Source organism: Pteropus medius, unplaced genomic scaffold (genome assembly GCF_902729225.1).
Source record: "Pteropus medius unplaced genomic scaffold, Ma_sr-lr_union100, whole genome shotgun sequence".
In the NCBI taxonomy this organism is placed as follows: Eukaryota; Metazoa; Chordata; class Mammalia; order Chiroptera; family Pteropodidae; genus Pteropus; species Pteropus medius.
Window position 1 is genome coordinate 30,325,787 of NW_024344378.1, and position 11,924 is coordinate 30,337,710.

General features: G+C 40.0%; 1 protein-coding gene across 1 annotated transcript in view; it reads left to right on the forward strand.

The window, feature by feature from the left end:
* Nucleotides 1-2,032: 2,032 nt before the first annotated feature.
* The window catches only part of PRKG1 (protein kinase cGMP-dependent 1), a 1,114,039-nt gene continuing 1,104,147 nt past the window's right edge, over nt 2,033-11,924 (forward strand). The window contains exon 1 of the mRNA XM_039871820.1: nt 2,033-2,792. Within this exon, the coding sequence (XP_039727754.1) occupies nt 2,527-2,792 (266 nt within the window). The 5' untranslated portion in view covers nt 2,033-2,526. The remainder of the gene's footprint in view (nt 2,793-11,924) is intronic.

Here is an 11,924-nt window from a genome sequence, read left to right on the forward strand (position 1 = left end):
ATTTAAAGATATAACATTGTGATTAAGATTTTAACAAATTTCTCTCAGGGCACTAGATGGCGACCTTTTCCTTTAAGGAAAAAAATATCTACGGATTCATAAATTTGCTTTGGCAGTTGAAACTTACTGCTGCAGATTTACAAGAAAACTACAAAGGGTAAAGTCACATCATTGAACTCTAAATTGTCAGAATTGTAGAATTTCTAGATTTTCGCATACTAGGAGCAGTATGGTAGGGAAAGCACTCTCAAGGACATACAAAATCCTGAATTGAAACTTATGCCCTTGGATGATCTTGGACTTTACCCTTCAAGATCTTATTTTCCTCTTTTAGAATATAAAGTTGTGGGTTAGATCATCTTAAAGTTACTTTCTGCTCTAAAGTACTATGATTTTTTTTAATAATTCAATTTTTATTCTTCTACCATGCTATCTTTTCTCAAGCATTCCTTTTGCTTTAAATTAAATATTTCTTAAGCCAATGGACAAGATATAATGTCATAGGTGTCAATATTACTTAAGGTAAAACTGACTTATTCAAAAATAAGATTAATTTTGGAAGATATAAATGAGTGTAGGGTTTTGATGTGATGTTCCTTTTTTAATAAACAGAAGAAACATTTGAATCATACATTCATTTAAGATAGTATAAGACTTGAAAAAAACCTGCCTAGGCATCATTTAAAATGTATTTGTATCTCTTCCATAAATAAAGTTGAAACTATGCCTAGATTATTGAATGTAATAAGTTTTTTTCTAATGTATTATTTTAAAATGTCAATTATTTTTAGTATTTCTAAAAGGATTATAGCAGATTAAATTGTTCATATTTAGAAGCAGCAGAATAGTAACTATCAAGATAGCTCTTTTTCAAATATGAGTAGACAAAGTCAGTCTTCAGGATCGGGTGCGATTAAGAAATTTAGATGTTGTTTGAAATGTTTTTAACTTAAAATAATCAGATGATTATAACTAATAGTAAATAATAGAGAAATCTCCAGAATAAAATATATTTTAGGATTTATATATAAACCAAAATATGTACCTCCTTTTGCTTTGTGTTTCAGACAGTAGAAGGTAGAAGATTTTTTTATAAGTAGACAGTGATTATACATTGATTTTTTTTAAGGGAAGTTACTATTTCAGAGAGAATCTTTGTCATCTTAATTTGGATTTAGTTTGTTTTCCTTTTACAAAAAGATTTACTAATTTGTTGATCATTACCTGAAAAATGCTCCTCCCACATACCCAGACAAACTCTTAAACAGTGATTTATGTTATGAAAAAAATGTTCCCTGTGGCATATACGTATTAAAAATAAAAAGCGTAGGAATTAACAAATACTCAGGCCTAAATGGGCAGAAAAATCTCATTCTCCTAGGATGAGGTGATGGATGCTCAGGTGAGGGAGAAATCTGGGTTACAGACACAATTTTTCCCCAAATCTGAAACTGGTAGGGTGAGGCAGCAATTTAGCTGGAAGCCACCACTTTACAACCATGCTCAATAAACAAATTTCAACTGTAGCAGATGAAATAAAATCCAGACTCTAAAAAGTTTACAGCTAAGGCATGGCCTTTCTCTTTCCTGTAAACATTTGGCTCATTACCATATGCATATTCATCCAACTTCCCCACTAACAATTTTAGTTCACTATTTCCAGTAAAATTTTACGGTGAAAAGCTTGGAACAGCTATTATCCTGTCATTCTTGGTGGGGTCACAATCACAGGACTTCGCAGTAAGAAACACATATATGAACCCTCCCTTATCATTTAGAGCAGAAGAGAAAGTTGAAAACAAAGATTTATGCAGGTTATTGTCTAAAGGCAGTTTAATATTTATGCAATGTCACACACACACACACACACACACACACACACACACACACACACACACACACACACACACACACAAGTCTTTAGGTTCCAGTTACAAGCCCTGCGTCATCTGTCAGATCACATGGTAATTGTTGCTATTTCAAGGATCAAGTGGCATAAAGCTCCCCCCTACCTCTACCCCACCCCTTTCCTTTGGTACCATATAGCGTGGAAGAGTGATTATTGTGTGATGGGGTGATACCAGGCTTTCTGGTTCAATCTTCCCAACTAGGAACAGGGCTCTTGGTGGGGTGGCGCGTGCGCGCGGTATTCTCACAGAGTGACTGGGAAAGGGGGGCGGGAGAGGGGGTCTCAGGGGAGGAAGGGCAGCTCTAATTGGTTTCTCAATGAAAGATAATCACCTATTCCCCAGAGAGGCTAGGGATTAGCACTCTGCCTCTCCTCCTCTCAGCCCTTTTAGACTTCTCATCCTCCCCTCCGTGCGTTTAGTCCATTCAGCAGAAGTGGATCGAAGAAAGCGGCTCCTCGCTCCGCATTAGGGGCAGCTCTCTGCTGCGCGCTGGTACTTAGCGCCCCATTCACTCACTTACTCTGCGCTAGCCTCGCTCGGCTGTTGTCCCAGCCGCCGCCACCGCCACCGCCACCGCCACCGGAGAAAAAGTTTTGCAGAGGGGCTCAGGGAAAAAATGAGCGAGTTGGAGGAAGACTTTGCCAAGATACTCATGCTCAAGGAGGAGAGGATCAAAGAGCTGGAGAAGCGGCTGTCAGAGAAGGAGGAGGAAATCCAGGAGCTGAAGAGGAAGCTTCACAAATGCCAGTCGGTGCTGCCAGTGCCCTCGACGCACATCGGCCCCCGCACCACCCGGGCGCAGGGCATCTCTGCTGAGCCGCAGACGTACAGGTCCTTCCACGACCTTCGACAGGCATTCCGGAAGTTCACCAAATCCGAAAGGTAGGCGCCAGGGTGCGGCGCAGCGCAGCGCGGAGGGCCAGGGCGAAGGCCACCGCTCCCGGCGGGTGGGCCTGGGTGTCCATCCGGGCGGCCGTTCAGGGACTGGGGGCTCCGGCTACAGCTGCAGGGGCTGGTCAGTGCAGGGCTGCTCGGTTGTGCACAGAGTGGAGTGGGGGTGGCCCCTGAGGCCGGGGAATGGGAAGTGTTTATTTTTATTTCTGCCCATCACGTGCTGTGCTTGTCTCAGCCGGGCTGGGAAAGGCGAGCTCCTCTGGGAGACGCGCCCCTGTGGCATGGGGGTGGGGAAAGAGACCACAGAAAGTTTTCTCTCGCCTGTTAACTTGGTCACTCTACACTCGGCTACAGTCGTGCTGTCTTTGCTTTGCACACACCCCTGTGGGGGTACCCTCGATGGGACAGCACCCTGCCCATCCTGGAACCTGGGATCTTCCCTGAGGCGACTCTGAGACTCAGGCCATGGGACATGCTCATTGGGGCTGCTGGAGGCTCCCTCCCGGGGAGGGGTGACAGGAGGCTGGACAGGGTTGGGTTCAATTTAAGGACTGAACTTGCCCAGAGCCCAAGTCCTATGGGGAGGGCTCAGGGGCGGGGAGGGAAAGGGCGGGGGAGGGGGGCGGGGAGCCAGACAGCGACTCTTCTTTGCTTTAGGGATCCGGCCTCGAGGATGGCAGGACTGGGAGGTTAATTCACAGGGTCACGTTCCAGGCAGCTATGATGTCAGCAAGAAATTTCAAAAAAAAAACCCCACTTTCTGAGTGTTTCGTTTGCTTTGTTTGAATCCCTTCCAAAAGTGCCACACCTAGGGCTGGCCTGGGCTTGGAGGTGGCTGGCTCAGTGACCTTGGACCTGAAGTAGGTTTGAGGTTTCAGGTCAGCCCTGTCCCAGGATGGATAATGCCCCTTCCTGGTCTGTCTTCCTTTTGAATCTCTCCCTGGAAAAGTTGGGATGAAGAGGGAGGGGACTGTTTCTCCAGGCGCCTCCGGACTCCTTCCTTTCCTCCTCCTGGGCACTTTAGGAGCCAAATCCTGCCAGTTCAAAGTTGTGTGTCGCTTGTTCGAGGTGTGCAGAGGAGGCCGGGCGACTGTGGCCACAAGTAGGAAAGCTTTTGCACTCCACTCGCTGCCTGCACCGGAGAAGGCTGATCGATTGGCTGCAGCATTAAAGCGCCTCTGGACATTAGGGAGAGGAAGTGCAGACTCCAAAGCCCATTACTGGCTTTTAGTCTCTGGAAGTGCATGGCCGAAAGTGCATTTTGCAGGATATTGAATATTCCATTAGGCGTGCCTTCATGCCCGCCTACCTCTTACCCCTTCCCTCTTCTTACATCACTTGATGTCTGGGTTTGGGGCTCAGGGGACCCCTAAATTAGTTCCGCCTTCTTAACTCTCTGACTTTAAGGTGACCATTTCTAAGGAGCATGTTCTCTTGTCTGGTCACCTTCCAATCCAGGGCTCCTCCTTGTCTGTTTTTCTTATGTATTGATTACTATGTTTTGGGGGGCAGAGAGGGGGCAAAGGAGTCTGGGCAGCGGTTAAGAGCTATTAGAAGAGGGCCAGGAGCTGGGAGTGTTTGAGGGAGAAAAACAGAAATCAGGCAGAAAGGATTCACCTTAGGAACTGTGGGCTCCTTCTGAACAGACGTCTCAGAGGACAGCTTTCGGACTTCCTGAGAGACACTCCTCTTATAAAATGACACTGTCCACATGGCACCATTTGGTCCAGCCTGCCTTGAAAGTCCTATCAAATTGAACAATGACATTCTTCCTCTCTTAGTCCAAGACTGCAAAACTGCTAGTATTTGGCCTTGCCCTTGGTTGGGAAGCTGCTGCTGCTGCCCCTCGCCCCAGCCTGGCTGCGCATTCCGCGGCCACTGCCCTGCCCCTCGCTCAGCAGCTGGAATCAATCTGCCCAGCTCCTTAAGAAGCCACTTCATCAGCGGTCACCCAGCAGCTGCTTGCCTCCCAGGGATGACGGACTAGGACTTTATCGCATTTTTGAAATTTCAGATCTTTGTGTCTGGGCCCTGCCCCTCAAAGAGTAACCAGCACCCCTGCACAGCAGAGAGATTTCGCTAGGGTCTGGAGAGGGCAGGAGGTAACTCTTCCTCCCAGAGTCTACTTTCATTCAGGAGCTAGCTCTCAAAGAGGCACTTTAATTTTCCTTGACAAGAAATCTCTCCAGGAGTGAGAGGAGTTTTTGTATGCACTGGGAGGAGATGGCTGATCTTTCATATGTACACATCGTCCTCCTCCTGCCCCCCCCCCCCCCCCCCCCCCCCGCCTCCCGCCGCCCCTCTCTTCCCCAGTTCCCAACATTTTCGTGTTAGGGGTAAGAACATTCATCATAAGAATGGATCATGCGCAGTAGAGGTCGGGCGCATATTTGTGTTTGCAGCAAGTAGCTGGAGTGCTTTTCCTGCTTCCTCTTCGTGCTGATTTACGCTGAGGGTAAACTTTTTCCCACTCAGCACTTAGTTTTCTACTTTCAAATGGGAGCGTGGAGTGTATTTTCGGCAAGCTGATTCACTAGAATTTAAAGAAATTTAACAGGTATATAAGGAGACAATAACCATATTAGGTAGTTACTCATCGTCATCTTAGCACTTAAAAAGACTGCATTAACTTAATTATCAGTGGCAAACACCTTTATTTTGGCCAAGAAAGGAAATAATTTAAAAAGTATTTCTGGGATACAACATTTAACAGAAAACAAGATGTGTTCAAAAGTATGTTTTCTAATTTTCAGATATTTGGATTTGGGGAATAGATATTCCATCACCACATGCACCCTTTGTTAAAAGCTATGCCATTCTGATGAGCTTACTGAGCCTGAAAGAGACTGCTTTACTGCAACGCTAATGTTCAGTTGCAATTTCTGTAGGATTTGAATGATAGCTACTCATACTACAGGTTATTTTCAAACTTTAAAACTAGGACACCTAGTTTTTATAGTAACACGAAAAGGAACATATTTTGAAAGTATAAGAATTTAACTTGGTGGGCAGAATGATTAAAGCGTTTCTCCCCATAACTACTTTTAGAAAATGATTGCACTCTAAAATATTTTCATAATAGGTAACAAAAATATCTTAAGCATTTATTTCAGTGGAAGGAAATGGGAGAATTCACCAGCTATTGTAATCAAGTCAGTACAATTAACCAGATTTCCATGTGTCCACAGAGGGTATAAGGCACAACTCCATTAAGAATGATCTAAGTATCTAAGGAATGCTTAGATGAAAATTATACTAGGGAAAGGGAAGATCTGAGCTCTCAGTGTAAGTATCAAGTGTACAATATGACAATCATATTTAAAAAGAAAATATCCAACTTCTTGCAGTACTCATTTTCAGATACCTTAGAAATGCCCAGTGCGTATCAAGTGATTATCATTGAAAGCTATAGGCTGTTTTGGATGACGATGATATTTTAAATTTATATGTCACTGTTTGCCAAATAATGCCAAGTATTTCATATGGTTTTCTGTGAACTCTTGATGCTCTGTATGCATATGCTCCAAATTAAAAATTACCCAAATTCCTTAACTCTTTCCCTTAAGTTTTACACATACCTAGATTCCTTATTTTGGCTGTCCACTTAGCATGCAGTTGTTGCTGTTGTTTTTAAATTAGCTTCAGCAAAGGCTGGAATCAATATTAATCTGTTATAGGAATAATAGATTGTATTCCAAAGCCATTTGAGCTATTCTTGTCACAAATCCCTTGATTCTCGATAATGTTAGTTCATTATTTGAAACTTGAACTTCCTTCTACTGGGATGTGTATGGATGTCCCACATTGCCTTTTGTATCTCTGATTTGATTCAGGTTTGGTTATTCTGCAAACTAAATCAAGGGATTTAGCCTAATTTTGATATAAGTAACTTCAATGAAATGAGTGTGTACCAACTGAGTTCTGGACCCAGTTCATTAATTGTTCATAAAAAATACACTGTGCTTTAAAAAAACAATAACAATAATAATAAAGATAGCTAATCTTAGCAATCTTAGCACAATCTTAAGCTCTTTACCTATAGTAGCTCATTGTTTTCCTCACAGCAGTCCTAAATGACAAACTTTTCACATGAAGAATCTGAGGCTTGAAGAGTAAGTCACTTGCCTGAGATCTTACAACTAGAAAAAGCCAGAGACAAGTTTCAGACCCAAATCTTGCAGTTTGTAAAGTTCTAAACCACTACACTACATAGCCCTGGAATCCAGTCAGTTTCATCTTAGTAACTGGTGGATCCTTTCAATAAGAAGACATGAACCTGCCCTAAATTAAAATAGGATTTCAAAAAAGTCTGAAAGCCAGCGCTAAACTGACATCATGAAATAGTTACCAAAGAGCTCTTGCATCCAGCACGTACACCTTGGATGTGCCGTGCCAGGTCTGAATTTCCTCAGGCTGTCCAGCTCTTGGGATTGTCATCTACCAACCTTTTCATCTTCTTCCTTCCTCACCTAACTTCTCTAGCTCAGTGTCATGTCATAGGTAGGGCTGATGAATAAGTACAATTATGAAAATGATCTTAGTGGCCTCCTTTGGGTACCATTCACTGTACACTTTGCCTGTTGCCTTTTGGACCCCTCATTGCTAATCCCTTCACCCCTACCAGTCCTACTTTCTAAAGGAATTTATTACTGACAGTATATCAACATGTTTTCCAAGTTATCCTTTCTGGATTAACATAGTAATGTTTTCGCAGGAGCTTCTGGGAGAGGATATTTCTTAGTATACCCAGATGAATAATATTTATGATGGGAGTTTAATGGGAGGCAAGATGAGAAGGACAAGGGAAGGTTTTTAGGTAGGATGGCTTGTCGAAATCCTTGTGTCTTGTCACATGCAATTTGAAGACCACAGGTTCTGAGGATAAGCACGTCGCACCTACTTTCAATCAAAGCCATACGGGAGGTAGATAGTACCCTGCTTTTATTGATGAGAAAACAGCAAGCTATTGCTAAAGGCCTTTTTAAAGGATCTCAGAAATGGGACCAGGTTATTTAGGTTTCTTAATTTCGCATCAATACGAGTTTGTGAATCGATGACTTCAACTTATCACCTGTTTATACTTATCATTTAAGACATATCCACTTTGCTTTGGGGTTTGTTCAGGTTCTGGAATCATGTACCTTTTCCAAATATATTTCCAGAAGTTTTTGTTCCATTCGACTCATCGATTGAACGTTTAGGTTGATAGTTTACATCTAATCCTGTGCTCGCTATAAGTTTGACTGACCTTCATAAAACTATTTCTAACAGACCTGAAAAAACAAAAGATGTCATATCTTTTTCCTTTTTCCTGACTAAATGCCTTTCACCATACTGTATAGGGGATGCTGAGAGTGCATTAAAACCCTTTCTTGTTGATAAGATTTTAAGGTGATTTCATAGTTGCTCAGAGTATGAATAATTATTTTCATTTGACATTGAGAATTTGCTTATCAGAGTTCAGGACCCTATGTTATCTAGGATTCTTGTAGCTCTTGGAAATTACTGTGAGCTCTGAGATAAACCAGGGATAGCATATCCTGTTTCACAAAAGTGAAAGCTCAGAAGTTTGAGAATTGTCAAAAAAGAAGTACTGACCTTGCATCTATCTTTGTTGGTGTACTCTGCTGTTGTGTCCCTGAAGAGAAAAGAGACTATGTATATGCATATGTTTATGTGTATGAGTAATGTGTGTGTATATGTGTGTATGTGTGTGTACGTACACATAAATGTATATACATACACATACACACAATTCCACTTTATTCATTTTATGATTTTATGCTTATTATTCTGAAATTCCTCCAGATTGGCCCAAATCAGTTTCTCACGGAAAGAAGGGTTTACTTCTTGGGCTGTTATTGTAAAATAGATCATAAAATCTTGCACTTTGTCAAATTCTTGTGCTTGGTGTTAGGCACACAGCCCAATATTGTCTCCCAGAACAGGATACTAGAACTAATCTTAGTTGCTCCTTGTTGAAGTACTACCTTGTACTTTTACCAGGTGATATATATATATTTACTTTCTTTTCTTTGTTTTTCTGCCTATGTTTTGTGTCTTTCTTTTGGGTCCCTGTGTTGCTCAAGGATTTACTCTAAGCTTTTAAAGTCTTTTATATCTTTAGATGTTTCATATCTTATGCAATTTAAATTTTCTAAAGTTTTAAAAATAATTTTTAATTGTTCTTATTAGAAATATGCAGTTCTTTAAAATATTTGCTCGATGGAAAATGGATATTTCTGGAAGTACAAATGAAATAGTCTGGTAGTAGAACTAATCTCTTTATTTTATTTATTGTTGTTCTTAAACAACAGATTCCTTTTTAAAAACTCTTAACCTTTCACAGCACTACTAAGAATTATTAGTGGATCTCAGATTTCTGTATACATTACATTGCTCATTTTAAACATTTTCATATTTTTTGTTGTATGAGAATATAATAGAAACACCTAGTACCTTAGAAAATAGTGTAGTTTTAAATTCAATCAATATAAAGTTTATATTGACTAGAAAGTTTTAAAATACTTTCTGTAATTTGTCTTGTCCAGTGTGCTGGCTGCGTGTTTAAACTTTTTTTGTGTGTGCTTATTGATTTGACATATTCTTGGAAATTAGTCCTAAGACATTTATATGTTGATACTAGGAGTTGATTTGGGTTGATTTTGTTCTGTGTATGAGCACATTGATAACACTTTAGTGTGCAAAGTGATAACAAATGCGTTGATTTCATGAGTGTTTATTAAGGCAAATCCAATAAGACATCTGCTATAATTTCCTTATTAGGACTTAGTTTGAGATTTTTACTTGTGATAAAGATTGTACAACAACACTTCTTAAATTATTCTCTCAATTTAGAATTGAAGTTTGGTAATTTAAACTTTCTAGTCCAATTTAGAGAGAACTTCAAAATGTGTTTCAAATCCTGAGATGTGTCTTTATTTGAACACTCTGACCTCTAATGCTGCAAAAATGCTGCTGATAAACTTTATAGGGATTCTAAAAATACATGTTTGTCTCTCTCAAATATCTGTAGGCCCATTGGTTCAATTGCATGATTCTGTTGTTGTCTAATGAGCAAATCTAAAGCCTTTGGGTGAATATTAATATTTTTCTTGATGCCTCTCATTGCCCTCATGGTGTGGATAATGCTAATTTCATGTATCACACTGCCACTAAGGAATTTAGCTACATATGCTAAAAATCCTCAAAATAGAAAATTCTTTTATATCTTAGGTTGTAAACCCCTGGGTAGAAACCAGGTCTGTTTACAGGAAAAATTCCAACCAAATAAAACCTTCAGCATACCATACTTTTCTTTTCCCAGATGCTAATTTTCAGAGAAAGGGTAAGAGCAGCACATAACTAGAATGTATTAAAAACAAACGAATAAAAAAATCTTAAACCTTTTAGAGAATAAAACCAGTTCATATTCAATTCAATCTCCTCTCAGAGAATAAAATCACTCTAAAATATTCAATACAATATCCTATGTCTTACACAGTGGTGTGTTTTTGATTAGTTGTGAGGTTAAAATGAGTCAATAATAGTTTAAAATCAAAATCCATGAATTGTTTCTTAGAAAATAAGGTTTAGTACATTCACAGGCATCTTCCTAGGGATGGCTTTTTACTTGCATTCCGACTGGTTTTCTTGACTGGTAGGATTACAAATACATGGCAGGACCTTGCACATAATCCATAGACGGTCTCATCTTTTCACAAGAGTGTGTTGTACTTGGGAACATCATCCCATCTTGTGAGTCACTGCTGGAAAAATGTGTGAGAACCTCTGACCTGAACTGTGGTTCTAAAAAAAAATAGAAATCTTGACCCTGTGACACTTAAAGCTATATATTTATAAATAGTGGTTGTTAGATTCACTACCCTCCACTTGGCATATATACCTCAGAGCAATGTTTCCCAAAGTTTGATGTTCACATTATTGGTGGCATCAGGGAAGCGTCTAGATGGTACACAAGTGAACTTATTTTATATTAACAGTTAGGAATTTTAATAAATGTTGGAGGAAAATATGTAACAATAACATCAGATCCATGCTATGTGGCTATTATTGCTTAGAATAAGGCTCAATTTTAAGAAAAAGCATAAAAGTACAGATGGTATATAACATAGATATGAGTACACAAACAAAGATGGGGAAAGATTGTTTTTAAATCATTTTAACCAAGGAGGAAAATGAATTGTTTTCATATTCATTTTCTTGCTCACCATTATTCTGTTTTCGAAGATTCTGGCTAATTGAGTTCTCTCTATGTCTATCTTTGGTGACTTCTTGGAGGGCTGTCTCTCAACTTCTCCCCAGGAATTAGAGTGGGGACACTAGAGTTAGATGGCTTTTATAAAACATGCTCTTTCTCTGATGATCAATCAGTCTGGTTAAGAGTTAATCATTTTAATATATCATCAGAAAAACATCTTATTCTCTCCCAGATTTATGAATTCCTTTGCTATGCCACAGCGGGACTCGTAGGTGAACAGGACAGCCAGGAAATAATAAAAGGATGCTAGGCTGCTCATCTCCATCCAGCCTATGGTGGCTGGGGAGCTCTCTCTACCCAGAGTGTGTCTGCAGGACAGTTTGGCTTCTTATCTCTTTTCCAGCATTCTTCATTGGAACCTGAGAGTTGGTGTCTATGGCTGTGAAGGGTGTTAGTGTGGCATTTGGTAACCAGAAATACATGATGCTTTCCTCCCTCCATTCTCTCTTTGTTAAAATACAATTTGGAAAAAGTTTGGAAGGGAAATACTTCATAAAATACAAATGTATTTTTCTGTAATCTGTATCATTTTTGCTTGGAGGAATACATTAGATTAAACTATGACAAAGCTTTTAAAAATATCATTAAAAGAATGGCTTTGTGGATAAGTGAGAAAAAATATGAGGAGAAAAGAGGAACTATTATGTAGGCTGGGCGAGGAATTTGCAACAATTGATTTTTCTTACCTCTAGAGCATAGTGCAGATTGTATTTTTACTTAAGAAAGCGAGGTCTTAAGTTTTCAATATATTTTGGTCCCCTTCAAGAGATGGGGGGAAGGGGTAGGTTTGAGGATGAGAGTGGGATTGAGGGAAAGGAAGGGATAGATGCAAGGAGAGA